This window comes from Phycodurus eques, chromosome 20, assembly GCF_024500275.1.
Source record: "Phycodurus eques isolate BA_2022a chromosome 20, UOR_Pequ_1.1, whole genome shotgun sequence".
In the NCBI taxonomy this organism is placed as follows: domain Eukaryota; kingdom Metazoa; phylum Chordata; class Actinopteri; order Syngnathiformes; family Syngnathidae; genus Phycodurus; species Phycodurus eques.
Genome location: NC_084544.1, coordinates 8,221,890 through 8,237,515, shown reverse-complemented (window position 1 = coordinate 8,237,515; position 15,626 = coordinate 8,221,890). Strand labels below are relative to the sequence as shown.

Below are 15,626 nucleotides of genomic sequence, written 5' to 3'. Positions count from 1 at the left end.
TGTTGCTGTGCAGCAGTTGGATTAAATACAGTTCCCTGGTGAGATGTGTGGAGTATGGGGGTTCAAGGACGCTAACCTCGAAGGCCAGATCCCTCGGTGAGAGAATGTGAACCTTGAGAAGCACACATGGGGAATCAAACGTCTTTTCTGCTAGAGTGGAGAAAACCTTGAGGACAATTCTCCCAAAACATGTCAAAACAAAATGTTTTGTGTCCATAATAATGCGTTTGGTCAATACCAGATCTTTTCTACTCAACCTAGAAGTCATGGGAGTTACCACTGCCTTCACGGCCAGCAAACATATCATGGAAAACAGAAGGTAAAGAGAAATATATGACATGACAAGACAAAGAAAAAATTATATACTCACCATTTAAAAATATTCCCAAAACAAACAAAGTGATGTGCCAGCAATTGACTAAAAGATGCTAATTTATCCAATCATGTATGTTTGATTCATGAATCGACCAAGGCATGCTGTCAAGCAAGGCATGTTAATGTTCATAGCTTGGATATTTTCCCCTTTAGAGTGCATGCAAAACCCTGGCAGCGACACCCTCTGAAAATCACAAAACATTCCACAAAAATGGACGACACGCTGTGCTAAAAACAGTATAATATTGTGTATATACACTTTAGATTGCAATCAATTTTAAATGTTGAACAAAAACAAAACCGCTAATTTGTGAATTAAGCAATGCAATTTGGAATATTGTGCGATAAACAACAATATAGTAATAGCTTGAATATTTTCCCAACTAAAGTGTATACAAAACACCATCCAAAACAGCGAAACATTTCACAAATATGACAAACAATGACAACAATAACACACTGTACTAAAATGCTACAATATGCATCTGAAACACTTTATATCACCATTGTTAATGAGTGTTTCTCAAATATTTTCTGTGGGACTGTGATCTAAGTCTCGTTGTTTGTGCTGTTCAACAAAGAAGTAGCACTGAGTGAAGATGTAGAATTCCTTCATTAGCCTAGTCTAGCTGACTGATTCCAGGCGCCACTATAAAGTTTAACTTGTTTATTTAGCATGGAGCTATGCTAACAATGTTCAATGAACCCAGAAATGTGAATATTTTGCTACTAATAACAGTGAATTTCCACCCCACACTAGTTATTTATAGAACAATTGTAGATGCAGGCTGATAGACGGGAGACAAAGTTCAAGACCAGTTATGAAACAGTGATATTTCTTTTCATGCCGAATCACCTCATGGCACGCCGATGGGGTGACCATGCGTTCAGGCCGCCCTGATTGAGCTGTCAAACTACACACATGCACACATTGTCACATGCAGATATACTGTGACACACTTATATACACACACACACATACGTGTCGGTGTGAGTGTATGGATTGCTGTGAGCCAAACACCAGAGAAGGTCAAGGGAAGATGCATTGCGAATAAGAGGAACAATCAGTCAGGGGCCAGTTGAGGTGAAGCTGAGGAACTGAGGGCCGCCACGACACACCTGGGGGCTGTAGATCGTCTTAAAGGGTCTTTTATTTGTCCCGTGGAGCACTTTAAGGACACATATTCCAGGGAAAAAAAACAGCCTGTGCGATGAGTCTATAAACTGGTGTTTTTTGTTTTGTTTTTTCACCGTCAAAAACTGGTGGGGTACCAAACCCTTGGGTTGTGATTAAAATTGTTGTGTATACAACACAAAGGGCTCTATTTTCATGACTAGCGAAAATCTGGTGCGGATTTATGGTGTAGCTCTGCGAGGAGGAAGCTTAGATTGAGTTGTCGTAATTTCGCAGACACGCATCGACAGCGGATAAAAAAAAAAAGGTGTCTGTGTGCGTGGGAGTGAACACAGCCGACTTTATTGGCCGCCAATTAAAGCAGCTTCTTTCATTCATTCCCTTTAAGTGAGGCGCGATGACGGTCTCACACCGAGAGAGCAAACCGTGCGTGACTGGAGCATTGTCACTTGGCCGATGTGGCAAAAGACAACTTGAATAAATTCAGTATGACCTGGTGATAACCCCAGGTGACTTAAATATGTTCAAGTATGTACAATATCTATCCCCATCCATGGACGATTAATTCGTGCATGTACTTCCCTGTCCGTACTTGCGTGCTGGCCAGTGAGGTGATTAAAAAAAAAAGAAACAAAAGAAGGCTAATGATGATAACAATGTGTTCAATGAATTGCTTTTTACAATGATTCAGAGGGTTTGACGCGTGTTGTCACATATTTAGTAATGACTACACTCATTAAAATGTGGGCCAAAGGGTCTGCTGCCCCAAAAAAGCAGAGGAAGGAAAGGGAGATGTGACAGAACATAAGTCAGACAAATGTTAAAAACGGAAAGAAAAAAAATAATTTTAACTTTAATTTCATAGCTGAATCACTACTCTGGAACACTACTTTTGTCACCTGAGGCACATCTGCAGGATCTTGTAGAGGCACCGCCCTACTTGCCTCTGATGCAAACTTTCCCGACACCACTGGTTGCCTTCTTGTTTAGAGTGGTGCAAATGTAGAATTTTTTGAATGAAAAAAATTGTTTTTGGGCTATTGCTGCACCATGTAAACAGTTACTTTACCCACGATATAGTATGTGTGCAAGCCCCCCATTGAGAATGTATGAGATTTGTTATATGTGAACGTTGGCATTATTTTAATCTTTTTGCGTCGCTCCTGTTCCACTAGCTGTGAGCCACGGGGACAAACTAATTAAGCAACAAACGCCGCTTCAAACCAAGCAGAAAATAACCTCCCGACTCGATGCGGGACGACCCAAGGACGGAGAGAGCTGCGCTTCTCAATTGTTACAGGATACGCCGCCTAAATTAGAGTTTATTTGGTGTGTTCACGACTAGCGTGTCATTTTCACACTGGCTTTTTATATGATACGGCTGTGAATTAAAACGTGGAAATTATTGCACATGTCTGTCAATTATAAAATGAACTCAACCACTAAACAATCCATCCATCTATTTCCTTTGGCACTTGTCCTTCTTAGGGTTGCGGGGGAGCCGGAGCCTATTCCAGCTGACTTTGGGCAAGAGGCGTTACGCCCTTGACAGATCGCCTGTCAATTGCTAGCACATATAGACAAACAACTATTCTGCCTGACATTAACAGCTTTGGACAGTATATTGTCTTCTATGAACCCAGCACGGCTGTTTTTTGGGTCGTGAGAGGCAGCCAGAAAAGAAATATATAAATGCAAACTTCAGACATGGAAGGCCGCTCAGAACTTCAGAACTGTGAGGCAGACTGCAAGCTCATCGTGCTGACCCACTCATTTAATGTAAAACATACACAGAAAACACTCATCACAAGCATATGGCAGCTAGCTAGCAGCTAAGCTTCACTCAGTGTTCCTGCACAAACTGACTAAAAATCCACACAAACTGGACAGAATATGCAGAAATAACCCTTTAATGCTGTCTAAAATGCAGTATATTGACCGGCACATGGCTGCTCACCAATTGCCGGCTAGCTAGGTGGCAGCAAAGCTAACATAGCAGTCTATATCTTCACTCAGTGCACAAACATAATGCATGACAGTCGTCACTGTCTAGACAGAAGTTGCAGAGGTAACCCTTTGACGTTGGCTCAAATGAGAGACAAGTGTATGGCAGCTAACCAGTCGATGTCTAACTAGCAAGAAGCTAACGTAACAGTCTACATCTTTACTCCAACACAAACTGACTCACATGCAAGATCGTATTCACAGAGTGGACAGATGTTGCAGAGTTAATCCTTTGAGGCTGTCTCAAATGAGGTCCAGTAACAAGCATATGGTATTATGGTAGCTAACTAGTCGGTAGTTAGCTAGCAGCTAAGTTATCAGCAGTCTCTATATTCACCTACAGTATAAGAAATCACCAAATGTCTGGAGAGACTCCTCCTGTCTCACATCAAGGACCCTCTTCCCAATAACCTCCATCACCATCAATTTGCGGACAAAAAGGTCAACAGAAGACGCAATCACCCAGCACTCCACACAGCCCTCACACACCTGGATAATACTTACACCTATGGGAGGAGGCCATTTGTGGATTTAATTTCTGCATATAATACAGTTGTACCCCACAAACTGGTTACAAACCTGAGCAATCTGGGCATCAGCAGCTTACTGTGCACCTGGATACGGGACTTCCTCATTAACACACCCCAGGATGTCAGGATGGGAATCACCAACTCATACACGCTCATCCATAACACGGGGACACCACAGAGCTGTGTCCTCAGTCCCCTCCTGTACTCCCTATTTACATATGACTGCTCTCCTATTCACCCCAACAACACGATCGTATAATTTGCTGACAACATTGCCCTTGTGTTAGTAATCAGGGACAATGATGAGTCAGCCTACAGGGAGGCTGTATGGCATCTCTGGTGTTGGTGTGAAATCAACAACCTGGACCTGAATACAGCCAAGACGAAGGAGATGATCACGGACTTCTGAAAATCCAAGATTACGGAGGACACCCCCCTCTATATTGATGGAGAGGAGGTAGAGAGGGTGGACAGCTTCAAGTGTCTTGGAGTCCACATTTCCACAGACCTCACCTGGTCATTCAGTTTTACATAATTGTACCTTATTTCAACCTATTTCTTTTTATTATTATCAGTACAATTAGTTTGATTTAAGGGTTTGGTTTATTTTTCAATTATGTTTTATGCACGGCTACTTGTTGCTAGGCAGAAATGACCAAATTTACAGCCATGACTTACACACCAAGGTGGTACACTTGGCTGTGCCCTAGACACTAGTTCCTAATTGTCGCTCTCCTAGTTGGTCTGTAAGTCGTTTGACTCTCCATGGATGTCCAGAGTAAATCGCCGCAGAGCGTATCCCCATCAGTCAATAATGCGACTCCGGCTAATCCTGTGGTATTCCGCACCCAGTCGTCTCCAATTAAGTGGGACTAGCGGAGGAGATGTCGGTGACCATATCGATAGTTTCTTCCTGACTCCTCCGTTTGTGTGCTCTGCAATATTCAGCTGGGTAAAAGTCTGACGATATACCATTGTTCTGGTTTCACAGTCAAGACCTGCGGCAGTAATCTTCAGGGACCGTCAGGGACCTTCACATCGCCCAATTTCCCGATTCAGTATGAGAGCAATGCACAGTGTGTTTGGATCATCACGGCGTCAAACCCCAATAAGGTAGGTCTCTCTTTAGTTTCTTAAAATATCTTTTTGTCCTATTTGTTTGTAATGCTCCAGGGCTTTAGGATACTGTATTTGTAATAGTCTTATTTTAGCCTGCACAAATTTGGGGGGAATTTTTCAGTCTGTTTTTAAACCTGCCTAGTTTTGTTGGGGATTTATAATAATCATATTTTAACGTGCAATTTTGAGGGGAATTTATGGAAGTCTTATTCTAATTGGCATGTATTTGGGGTGGGGGGGTTTGGGGTTCATGGTAGTCTTTTGGTGGATTTACAGTACTCTTATTTTAAACTGTGCAACTTTACAGTAGCCTTTTTTTTTTTTTTTTTTACCTTTGCAACTTTTGGGAGAGCTACAGGGGTCTTTCTTTCTATTTTTGAGGATTTTTTTATTGATTTATACCCTTACGACTTTGTGAGATTCTATTAGTCATGTTTTAACCTTTTGTGGAGTTTATGGTAGTCTTATTTTAACCTAAGCAATTTTGGTGGGATTTTGGGAGTTTTAACCTGCGCAATGTCTGGAAGATGTACAGTGGTCCGATATTAACCTGTACAACTTTTGAGAGATTTATGGTACGGTAGTCTTACTTTATTTCTGGAGGGTTTACGGTAGTCTTGTTTTCACCTGCAACTTTTCGAAGAATTATGGTCGTCTCATTTTAACATGCCCAACTTTTCAGAAATGTATATTAGTCTTGTTTAACATATGCAAGTCTTGGTGGGTTTATGGAAGTTTTTTTTTTTTTTTTTTTTTCCCTGCAACTCTTATGGTTGTCTTATTTTAACCTGCCTAACTTTTCTGAGATTTGAATTGGCTAATTTGAATCTGTGATTTTTCAGGATTTTTATCCATGCAATTTTTGGGGAGTTTCTGTCGTCTTATTTTAATCTGTGCACCTTTTGTGGGACTTTTGATTGTTTTATTAACCTGTGCAGCTCTTAGAAGATTTATTGTAGTTTTACTTTAATCTATGCAATTTTTGTGAAATAGTGCTAATCTGGCGGCACGGTGGGGTGACTGGTTAGAGCGTCAGCCTCACAGTTCTGAGGACCCGGGTTCAATCCCCGGCCCCGACTGTGTGGAGTTTGCATGTTCTCCCCCGTGCCTGCGTGGGTTTTCTCCGGGCACTCCGGTTTCCTCCCACATCCCAAAAACATGCATAAATTGGAGACTCTAAATTGCCCGTAGGCGTGACTGTGAATGCGAATGGTTGTCTGTTTGTATGTGCCCTGCGATTGGCAGGCAACCAGTTCAGGGTGTACCCCGCCTCCTGCCCGATGACAGCTGGCTCCAGCACGCCCGTGACCCTAGTGAGGATAAGCGGCTCAGAAAATGGATGGATGGATAGTGCTAATCTTATTCTAACCTGTTTAAATATCCATTGACGTCCACTGATGCAGAAACACAATGCTAGTAGCTTGTCTGTCCAAGTTAGGATCCACTGTAACTTTAATGCACATACAAGCATGTACACGAATAGATCGCTGATGTTTTAAAAAAATGTATAATGTCACTCGATAATAATTGACAAAGATTATGTGCTGATCATAGACATCCAGTTTGGCTCTATGATTGGTCAACCTTGCATGACTGCCTGGATAATGGAGAGCCACAATTGCTCAGTTTTATGTCCCGAAAGGAATGCCATTGCTATTCGTGGAGTGTATGTTGCCGTGTTGCTGTCGCATCACAAACGCAATAGCTTTTGAGTACACACACACGTAACACAGGTTCTCTTGAGAAACTTTCCTGTGAGTCTCCTGTTTGATATAGGTGTTAGGCACTGTGATTAATAGCCCATAATTACATATAGTTTCACGTATAGTTTAATGTTCAACATTATGTCGTAAAACATGCCAGACAGCGCACAAAATTACACGCGCTGTATTGCATTGCATTAAAAGTGCCATGAACATTTAAATGTAAACACAACAGGGGCACAACTTTAAGTCTTATTTTAACTTTATTTATTGGATTTACCATAGCCTTACTTTAACCTGAGCAGCTTTTGGAAGTTTTATGGCTGTCCTATTTTAACCTGAACTGCTTTTGGGGGGATTTACGGTACTCATATTTTAACCTGCTCACTTTTGGGTGATTAATGGTGGTTGTGTTTAACCCTCTACAACATTTAGAAGATTTTGTGGTAGTTTTATTCAGCCTTGTGTAGGTTTTGGGGGAGTTATGGTAGTTTTATTATAGCTTATGCAACTTTTGTGGAATTTGAGGTTCTCTTATTTTAATTTTAGCAACCTTTAGGGGATTTGCAGTAGGTTTAGTTTTACCCGTGCAAGTTTTGGTGCAGTTTTTTTTGTTTTGTTTTTTTAACAGCAAAATTTTGAGGGACTTTCTGTCATTTTATTTTAGCCTGTGCAAATTTTGGGGGATCTACAGTATGTAGTATTTTGTTAATCTGAGTAATTTTAGGGGAATTTATGGTAGGCTTATCTTTTGGGGGGATTTTCATTTGTCTCATTTTACCCAGTGCAACTTTTATGGGATTTACAGTGGTCTTACCTTAGATTGCACTACTTTTGTAAGATGTATGTAATCTTATTTGATTGTTTGTACCTAAATTGGCTTTGCTAATGTAAATATAATTTTAAATATAAATGCTCTCAGTAGAAAAAAAAGCCATAACTTGTTTCATCATGAGCTGTCAATGCATTTCCGTGCGTCAATGACAATAAAAATGAAGACATTTTAATACAATCCGCAAAGCAGCCGATGATAAGGAATGAAGCGTGAGTGACAAATCCTTTAATTTCACTCCTAATATCCTTCTTTCTTCATTTCTTTTTTTACATCCTGGCAGTTTGTTTCTTTCCTTGTATTCATATTGGCACGTGAATTAAAAATTAATCATGTAAAAACGCAATATGTAAACGTACCATACTGCTCATGGATTTTGTATCGCTGCCGTCACTCAAGTGTCATCGCTTTCCCGCCGGGGTTCAATTTGCAGAAGATTCCGGAAAGCTTTTAACGCCACAGAGCATCAGTCAATCAAATGGAAGGGATACTTATCCGACGTGTGGTACATTATGAAAGTTCAGAAACAATAAAGTAACTTTTAATGTGAGTTAAAGTACGAAGTGACCCACTGCTACTATGTACTTAGCAAAAAATTATACAAAACGTGCAAAGATTATACAATTAACATAATATTAGTGTCCATTTAAAAAGTGTGTACTCTTGCTCCACATCATTTGTTTGACTAATTCATCTAAAACTAATATAGAAATAAAATTTTGCATTTTATTTTGCATTTCTTGGGTATTTTTTATTTTTATTTTGGGTGATGAAATAAACTAATGTAAAAAAAAAAAAAAAACATTGTACAATGGCAATGATTTATTTTTTTTATTAATTCCGACCTGTATTGTTTTATAATATGACTTTTATTATACCAAGTACCATATATATTTTTCATTTGATAATAAAAAATTTGTTAGAATTACAATAAATCATTGATTTGACACAAATAACATTTACAAATAACATTTACATCTTTGTATATTGTTTTTTTTTTGTAGTTTTTGGGCAAAGAAAGAAAAATATATGTTTATTTTGTATTTGTTTTGGGGGATTTTTCAAGGTTCATGGGGTAACTTAAATATTAATATAGTGGCATTATAATAAAATATTTTTCAAGCTGCCCTACATTAGTTTCAATTAATGCCACATTTAATTTTGTGTGGATTTAATATTACTAATTATAACATAATAATACTGCTATATAATGCTAACACTAACTAATACTTATTTATACTTTTATAATTATTTATACTTATATATTATTAATTCTAAATCAAGATTACAATGAAAATGTGAATATATTTGTAAAGCCTTGATAAAACATTTTTTTGGTATATTTAATTAAAATATTTCTTAGATTTATTTATTTATATTTTGGCGGCATGGTGTTCGACTGGTTAGAGCATCTGCCTCACAGTACTGAGGTCCGGGGTTCAATCCCCGGCCCCGCCTGTGTGGAGTTTGCATGTTCTCCCCGTGCCTGCGTGGGTTTTCTCCGGGCACTCCGGTTTCCTCCCACAAAAACATGTATGGTAGATTAATTGACAACTCTAAATTGCCCGTAGGTGTGAATGTGAGTACAAATGGTTGTTTGTTTTTTTGTATGTGCCCTGCGATTGGCTGGCAACCAGTTCAGGGTGTACCCTGCCTCCTGCCCGATGATAGCTGGGATAGGCTCCAGCATGCCCGCGACCTTCGTGAGGAGAAGCGGCTCAGAGGATGGATGGATGGATACTTATATTTTATATTTCAGGTTTTTGGAAAGTTAACACAACTGCCCGATACTTACTTTTTCAAGATGCATTTCAGCGGCAAAACTGCAGATTTAAGCATGTTTTACAAACATTTTAATCCAACTCTAGCAAGTTTAATAGCTGGGAGCGTATTTGCAATGGCTTGCTGTTAATGAGCACACTGATGGGTGAAGGAGGAGCAGCTTGTCGAGGATATTGGCTCTCCTGAAAAGGAAATAAAAAATGAATACCAGCATAATCTGAAAACCAAGAAGAAGAAGCGAAAGGAAGTTGTCGTGGCACACACTGTGCATGGAAATGGTCCCCACTGAATTCTCCTCAATTTTCTTCATTCAGGAGCCCGAAACGATCAAATTACTAAGAAAGGAAGAGGCGGATGTTCCACTCATGCGTCCATCTCTGGGAATGAGGAGCGCAAGTTTTCTTCACGCCGACCTGTCCTCTCTTGTTTCTTTCCGTCCCCTCTTTCTCCTCCCTGCCCGGCTCGGGTTAAGTGTTAATGGCCTTCTATGGCTCTCTGATGTTATTGCTTCATTTAGTTAGAGCAGAATGAGCCTTTCGAGCCAATTCATTCCCCCTCTTCTCATTTAACCTTGGGGATGGCGGAGCAGCAAGGCCGTTCGCGATGCCACCTCTTTCCTCTTGGTTCTTCTTCATCCTCCCACTCTCTGTTGCTCTCTCACTTGGCTTCTCACTCATCTACTTTTTTCATGTGCTTCCCTCATGGCCTCTCATCTGCCCCCGTCGCTGTCGAAACGCGGCGAGGCTCAACCATGCGGCCGACATGTTCAATATTCACTTGACACCATCGGTGGCAAGAGTACTCACATTTTCTACTCAAGTAAAAGTACAGATGCTTGTGTGTAAAACAAAAAATAAATAAAAATAAAGACTTGCAAAAGGCGTGGCACAGTGGACGACTGGTTAGAGCGTCTGCCTCACAGTTCAGAGGACCCCGGCCCCGCCTGTGTGGAGTTTGCATGTTCTCCCCGTGCCTGCGTGGGTTTTCTCCGGGCACTCCGGTTTCCTCCCACATCCCAAAAACATGCATGGTAGGTTGATTGACAACTCTAAATTGCCCGCAGGTGTGAATGTGAGTGCGAATGGTTGTTTGTTTGTATGTGCCCTGCGATTGGCTGGCAACCAGTTCAGGGTGTACCCCGCCTCCTTACTATAAGTAAAAAAAAGTACAGATTTTCCCCAGATTTTTCCCTTCTAGCTTTTGCTGTTCTTTAGAACAAACACAGTAGAACAAACACTGGTATTTCATAAAAAAGTGGAGAAAACAAGCTCATTGTGAAGAGGAACATGTCAAGCAGAGTGACTTTGATGCTAATATTTTTTGATTTTGCGACACTGCAACGTATAAAACAACACCAAAAAAAAACCCCACTGAGAACAGGCTTTTGGAAAAATTAGAATTTATTTACAAATATACAACTAGGAAACACGCTGTGAGCGACGCTGATTCACCGCAAGGCTCGAATTGAACATCAGTGGCTTCTTTCACATAGCCTTGGCCACTCCATGAACTGCGTCGTGTTTTCTCACGATCACACACTTTCTACTACCTACTACCTACACATATTCGGTATGCTCGAGTGTGAGGTGCCGAAACTTGTCAGACTTCCAACGTGTTGCTCTCCCTCATAATCGACATGACAAGCCAATATTCACCGTCTAATATTTATCTTGTTCTCAAAAGCTTTGCTGATCTCAAATCCAAAGCGTCGCAATGCTGCCAGCTACAGGGATCTGTTAGTTATTACAGTGGTTTACAAATCTGAATTTCAAAGACAAGCTGGGTCTCTTCCACGCCGACACATTGAAAAATATAATTGACGAATACATTCATCAGTGGCAGTAAACGGTGGGATTCCAGTTCACAAATATAAACGTCCATGGCAGTAAATGAGTTAATTACGCTGCATCTCTTCTAGTAGACTAGAGTCCTGCCTGGCATGTTGCAACACAATGTGGTATTACACTGAAAATGTGCCCTTCTAAATTCTTGACAAAATTCTGGGCACTCCGGTTTCCTCCCACATCCCAAAAACATGCATTAATTGGAGACTCTAAAATTGCCCGTAGGTGTGACTGTGAGTGTGAATGATTGTTTGTTTGTATGTGCCCTGCGATTGGCTGGCAACCACTTCAGGGTGTACCCCGCCTCCGACCTCCTCAGAAAATGGATGGATGGATGATATAGTGGGGCACAAAAGATGAACCGCGATTACAGTGGTAGTTTACTGTATTCTTCAACCTGCTTTACATCACTGACTCTACCACCCGAGCTACCCCCACCTTATATTTTTCGCTGCCACAACTGAAGGCAGCGCTTCATCATGCAGAAATCCAATTCTGCCGGCTCATTGGTTAGCGGCCACAGACGGATTGGCGTAAAGTGGGAGCGCGGCGACCAATTAGAATGGGAGAGGCGGAGGCGGGTGACGGGTGTTTTCCCAGTGAAAACGGCGGACCGAGAGATTGGTGCTTGCATTGGCCGCCTACAATTAGAGGGTAGGAGAAATATGTACATGTACACTACACCGCTAGGAATAACAGCATGCACGCTTTAAAAGTCCGTACTACATATTTCATGGCAGCCATTACGCACCACCCCTCTCGCTATAACCCGCTTGCCGTCCTGGTGCACTGAAGTTATGTTCTTGCCGTGTTTAATGCTGTGTGAACTGTGCTGATGTGGCCTCACGGGGTCTTGCATGAAGGAGCTTTATGGCTGCACAATCATCACACCAACATCTCCCAGTAAAGGGCGCCACTCGAGGAGGATTTGGTATCCCTTTCAAACTTGATTTGAACCTCAACGCTCTTGGAGTAATTAATGTAGACTAATTTGTAGTGCACGTTGTTGCATCTTTATCATCATTAGGTTGCTCTTGTTTAAGTCAAGTGTAGTCCATATTATTTATGTTTTAATACATTCAGACTTCACATTGCCCGAGGTTGTTCTCGTATGTTCCAAGTAACACTAAACAAGTGTATATTTATAAGCAGGAGGCTCTTGTTTAATGTTTTAATACTATCTTTATACATCATCCCTATGGAAAAATGCTCGAGATGCGGGCTTACAATCTGTCCACTTTGTTTCATGCCGTTTCAGCACCAAACTAATTGCTGGAAGCTACTGTACATCGGAAAACAGAACAACAACAAAAAAAACACTCATTGGTGAAAATCCGATCAATACCATTAACAAGCCAAATTAGCGTAGCTAACGCTAAAGTTGGACTGCATATAACTTGGCATTGAGGTCACGTCAATAGCTCCGCTCTTTAACGGCAGATTTAAGCCAGGAAGATGCTTGTGAAGTCCACAAGCGGGATATTGAATCTGGAAAAAATTCCCTTCAGCAGCAGAGAGGAAGAGAGAGAAAGTCAGAAAGAGAGAGCAAGCGAGCTTTCAATCCCTCCCCGAGGGTGAAGTCAAGTTTGAAACATTCTTACACAGTTCTCGTGCGAGCATCAAAGATGTGCTCATTATTAGACCGCCCCTCCTCCCTTTTTTCCCGCCGAGTGACCGTCATCTTTCTCCTTCTCGGGTTTCCTGTTCTTGTGTCTCTATGGTCTCACATGAAACAGAAAATGTTGGTTGAATAATTCCCGATCAGAGTTTTAGTAGCTTTGTGCTTCTCTTCTCCTTGATACATTCATGAACTCTTTGGGGCAGTCCAAATCCCAGTAGACCTCAGGTCTTTTTTTTTTTTTTTTTTTGACTCAGTGATATCATGCACACAACTGAACTGATGGACATCTCATTCCTTTAAATTTGCACCACATCATATTATTTAAAAATTAAAAACAGTGGTACTTTTACTTACGAGTGCCCCAACTTACGGGTTTTTCGTTACGAACAGTCACTTAGGGTTAGTTAGGGCTTTTAAAAAATTTTTTTTTTTAAATATTTATTTATTTTATTTTATTTTGCTTTATTTTTAGCAAAAAATTAACATACAGTTGAGCTTCAGGCACTCCGGCACTAGATTGGTTTTGCTTCTTTTATCTAATCATAGGTCCTAAGAAAGTGAATACTGAGAAGTGGATGATCCCCAGTGAATTAAAGCTTTCAATTATAGGAAACATGAGCGAGGTGTGCATGTAGTCGACATATGAAGCAGTATGAGCGTAGTACTTCTATGATATTAATGTACTATACTGAAGCAGAAGGATTGGATAAAGGCTATAATGCCATTCGCCATTCCCACTGGGGAAAGTTGATTTGACATGAGTTATTTAAGTAAGTCAAGGTACCACACTAGATTGTCTTTTGCACTCTAGGTCATCCAGATTAACTTTGAGGAGTTCGACTTGGAGATTGCCTACGACACGCTGACCATTGGAGATGGAGGGGAGGTGGGGGATCCTACCACCATCCTGCAGGTGTAAGTACTATTGCTTTATTTCCCGCTTCCGAAACGGCATTATGAGCAGCGATGATGGTCTCATTACAGTGGTGGAAATTAGCCTTTAATTTCCAATTACAATGAAATGTAATGTCTTTGGTGTTGTGCAGCCTGTCGGGCAGTTTTGTCCCCGACCTGATCGTCAGCATGACCCACCAGATGTGGCTCCACTTGCAGTCGGACGAGAGCGTCGGATCTATCGGCTTTAAGATTAACTACAAAGGTAAGTACACAAACTGACATGTACATATACTCGCAAGGAGACAACATCAAAATGTGGACAAATATATCCACACAACTGAGCATCCTTACTAGTACTCATCCATCCATCCGTTCACAATACAGCTTATCCTGTTCAGGAAAAAGGCAGACTTCACCCTTTTATCGAGAGAACCATATTACTACATGTCCTTCCGTATAGGAAACCTTATAAATATACATCCTCCTATGTACAAGTACGCATGACACTGCCTTGGATGCAACCTCACAAGTGCACATTGTAGTATGCAAGTAATCAGAAGTACACTACCTCTCAAAATCATGAATAAACATCACTAGGTTACATCCTCACAAGTAAGTAATGGTACACTTACAAGTATACTTATACTACAAGTATACTTACCGTAATTTATCGTGTATAGTGCGCATTGTTTCACCAAAAAAATTGTCAAAAGTCAATAGTGCACATTATCCATGGGTATAGGGGCAAATAGAAAAAAGTTTCACATTTTATAAATGTATGCCGCCATCTAGTGGTTATGAAAACGCTGTGCACTTTTGTTCCGAAATGGCACCGCCACTTAGAGGTTATGAGAAAGGTGTACACTTTCATTCTAATATGCCACCGTCACCTAGTGGTTATAAAAAAGTTCTAGCCAACACTTTCTTTCCAATATGATAGGGGTACGTATGACTGCATATATGGACATTTGTGCCTATAAGTTTATATACCCTGGCAGAATTTTTGAAATATTGTCTTTGTTTTGTTTTTTTAAATATTACTGATGACTGAACAACAACCATCATTAATTTATTTATGGTTATGTTTTGTTTAATCATAATACTTTTCTGAAATGCTTGACCGTTTAATTTGAATCCCATTAAAATAAAATGAAATGTTTTTCACCTGGCCCTTCATGTTTTCTTTAAATGGTACACATCTTACAAATTCTGCTTGGGCAATCAAACATATGAGCACAACTGTTTTCTCATTTACTAAATAAAAGTAGGGCTGTGAATTTCAAAATAAGAGCAAGTTAATTTTAAAAAAAGTATTAGTGTTCAAATAAAGTGCTTAACTTCAGAATAATTCTAAAAAAAAAAAACTAACAAAATACAGATAATAGTTCATGTTTTGATCATGCGGGTAGAGGCAAAATCATGCATTGTAAAAATTATACATAGGTAGAAGGGTTTTCCAGAATTTTGAGGTCAACTTTGGGGTTGTGTATTATACATGGGTGCGCATTATACACAAAAAATTACGGTACTTCAAATTACAGTTCCTCCCTACGATACGAATTTAGAGTAACCTACAAGTACAGTATCCTGTTCACATTATTCCGGTTAGGTGTTTGTTAAATACTGTATGCATCCTCAAAAGTGCTTAGTCTCAAAAGTGCTTAGTCTCTCTGAGTGTAAGACCTCACATGTACAGTTTCTCACAATTACATAACCTAACAAGACAACAAAACAACAGACTTCCATGCGTTAGCAACCTAGTCAGAATATGACATCACTGAGAT

The 15,626-nt window shown here is 40.3% G+C and overlaps 1 protein-coding gene across 1 annotated transcript in view; it reads left to right on the top strand.

Annotated features, from left to right (window-relative positions):
• csmd3b (CUB and Sushi multiple domains 3b) overlaps positions 1 to 15,626 on the top strand; it is a 315,636-nt gene that overhangs the window by 194,667 nt on the left and 105,343 nt on the right. Inside the window, exons 10-12 of the mRNA XM_061664276.1 lie at positions 5,036 to 5,157; positions 13,757 to 13,860; positions 13,992 to 14,104. Coding sequence (XP_061520260.1) covers positions 5,036 to 5,157; positions 13,757 to 13,860; positions 13,992 to 14,104 — 339 coding nt within the window. The remainder of the gene's footprint in view (positions 1 to 5,035; positions 5,158 to 13,756; positions 13,861 to 13,991; positions 14,105 to 15,626) is intronic.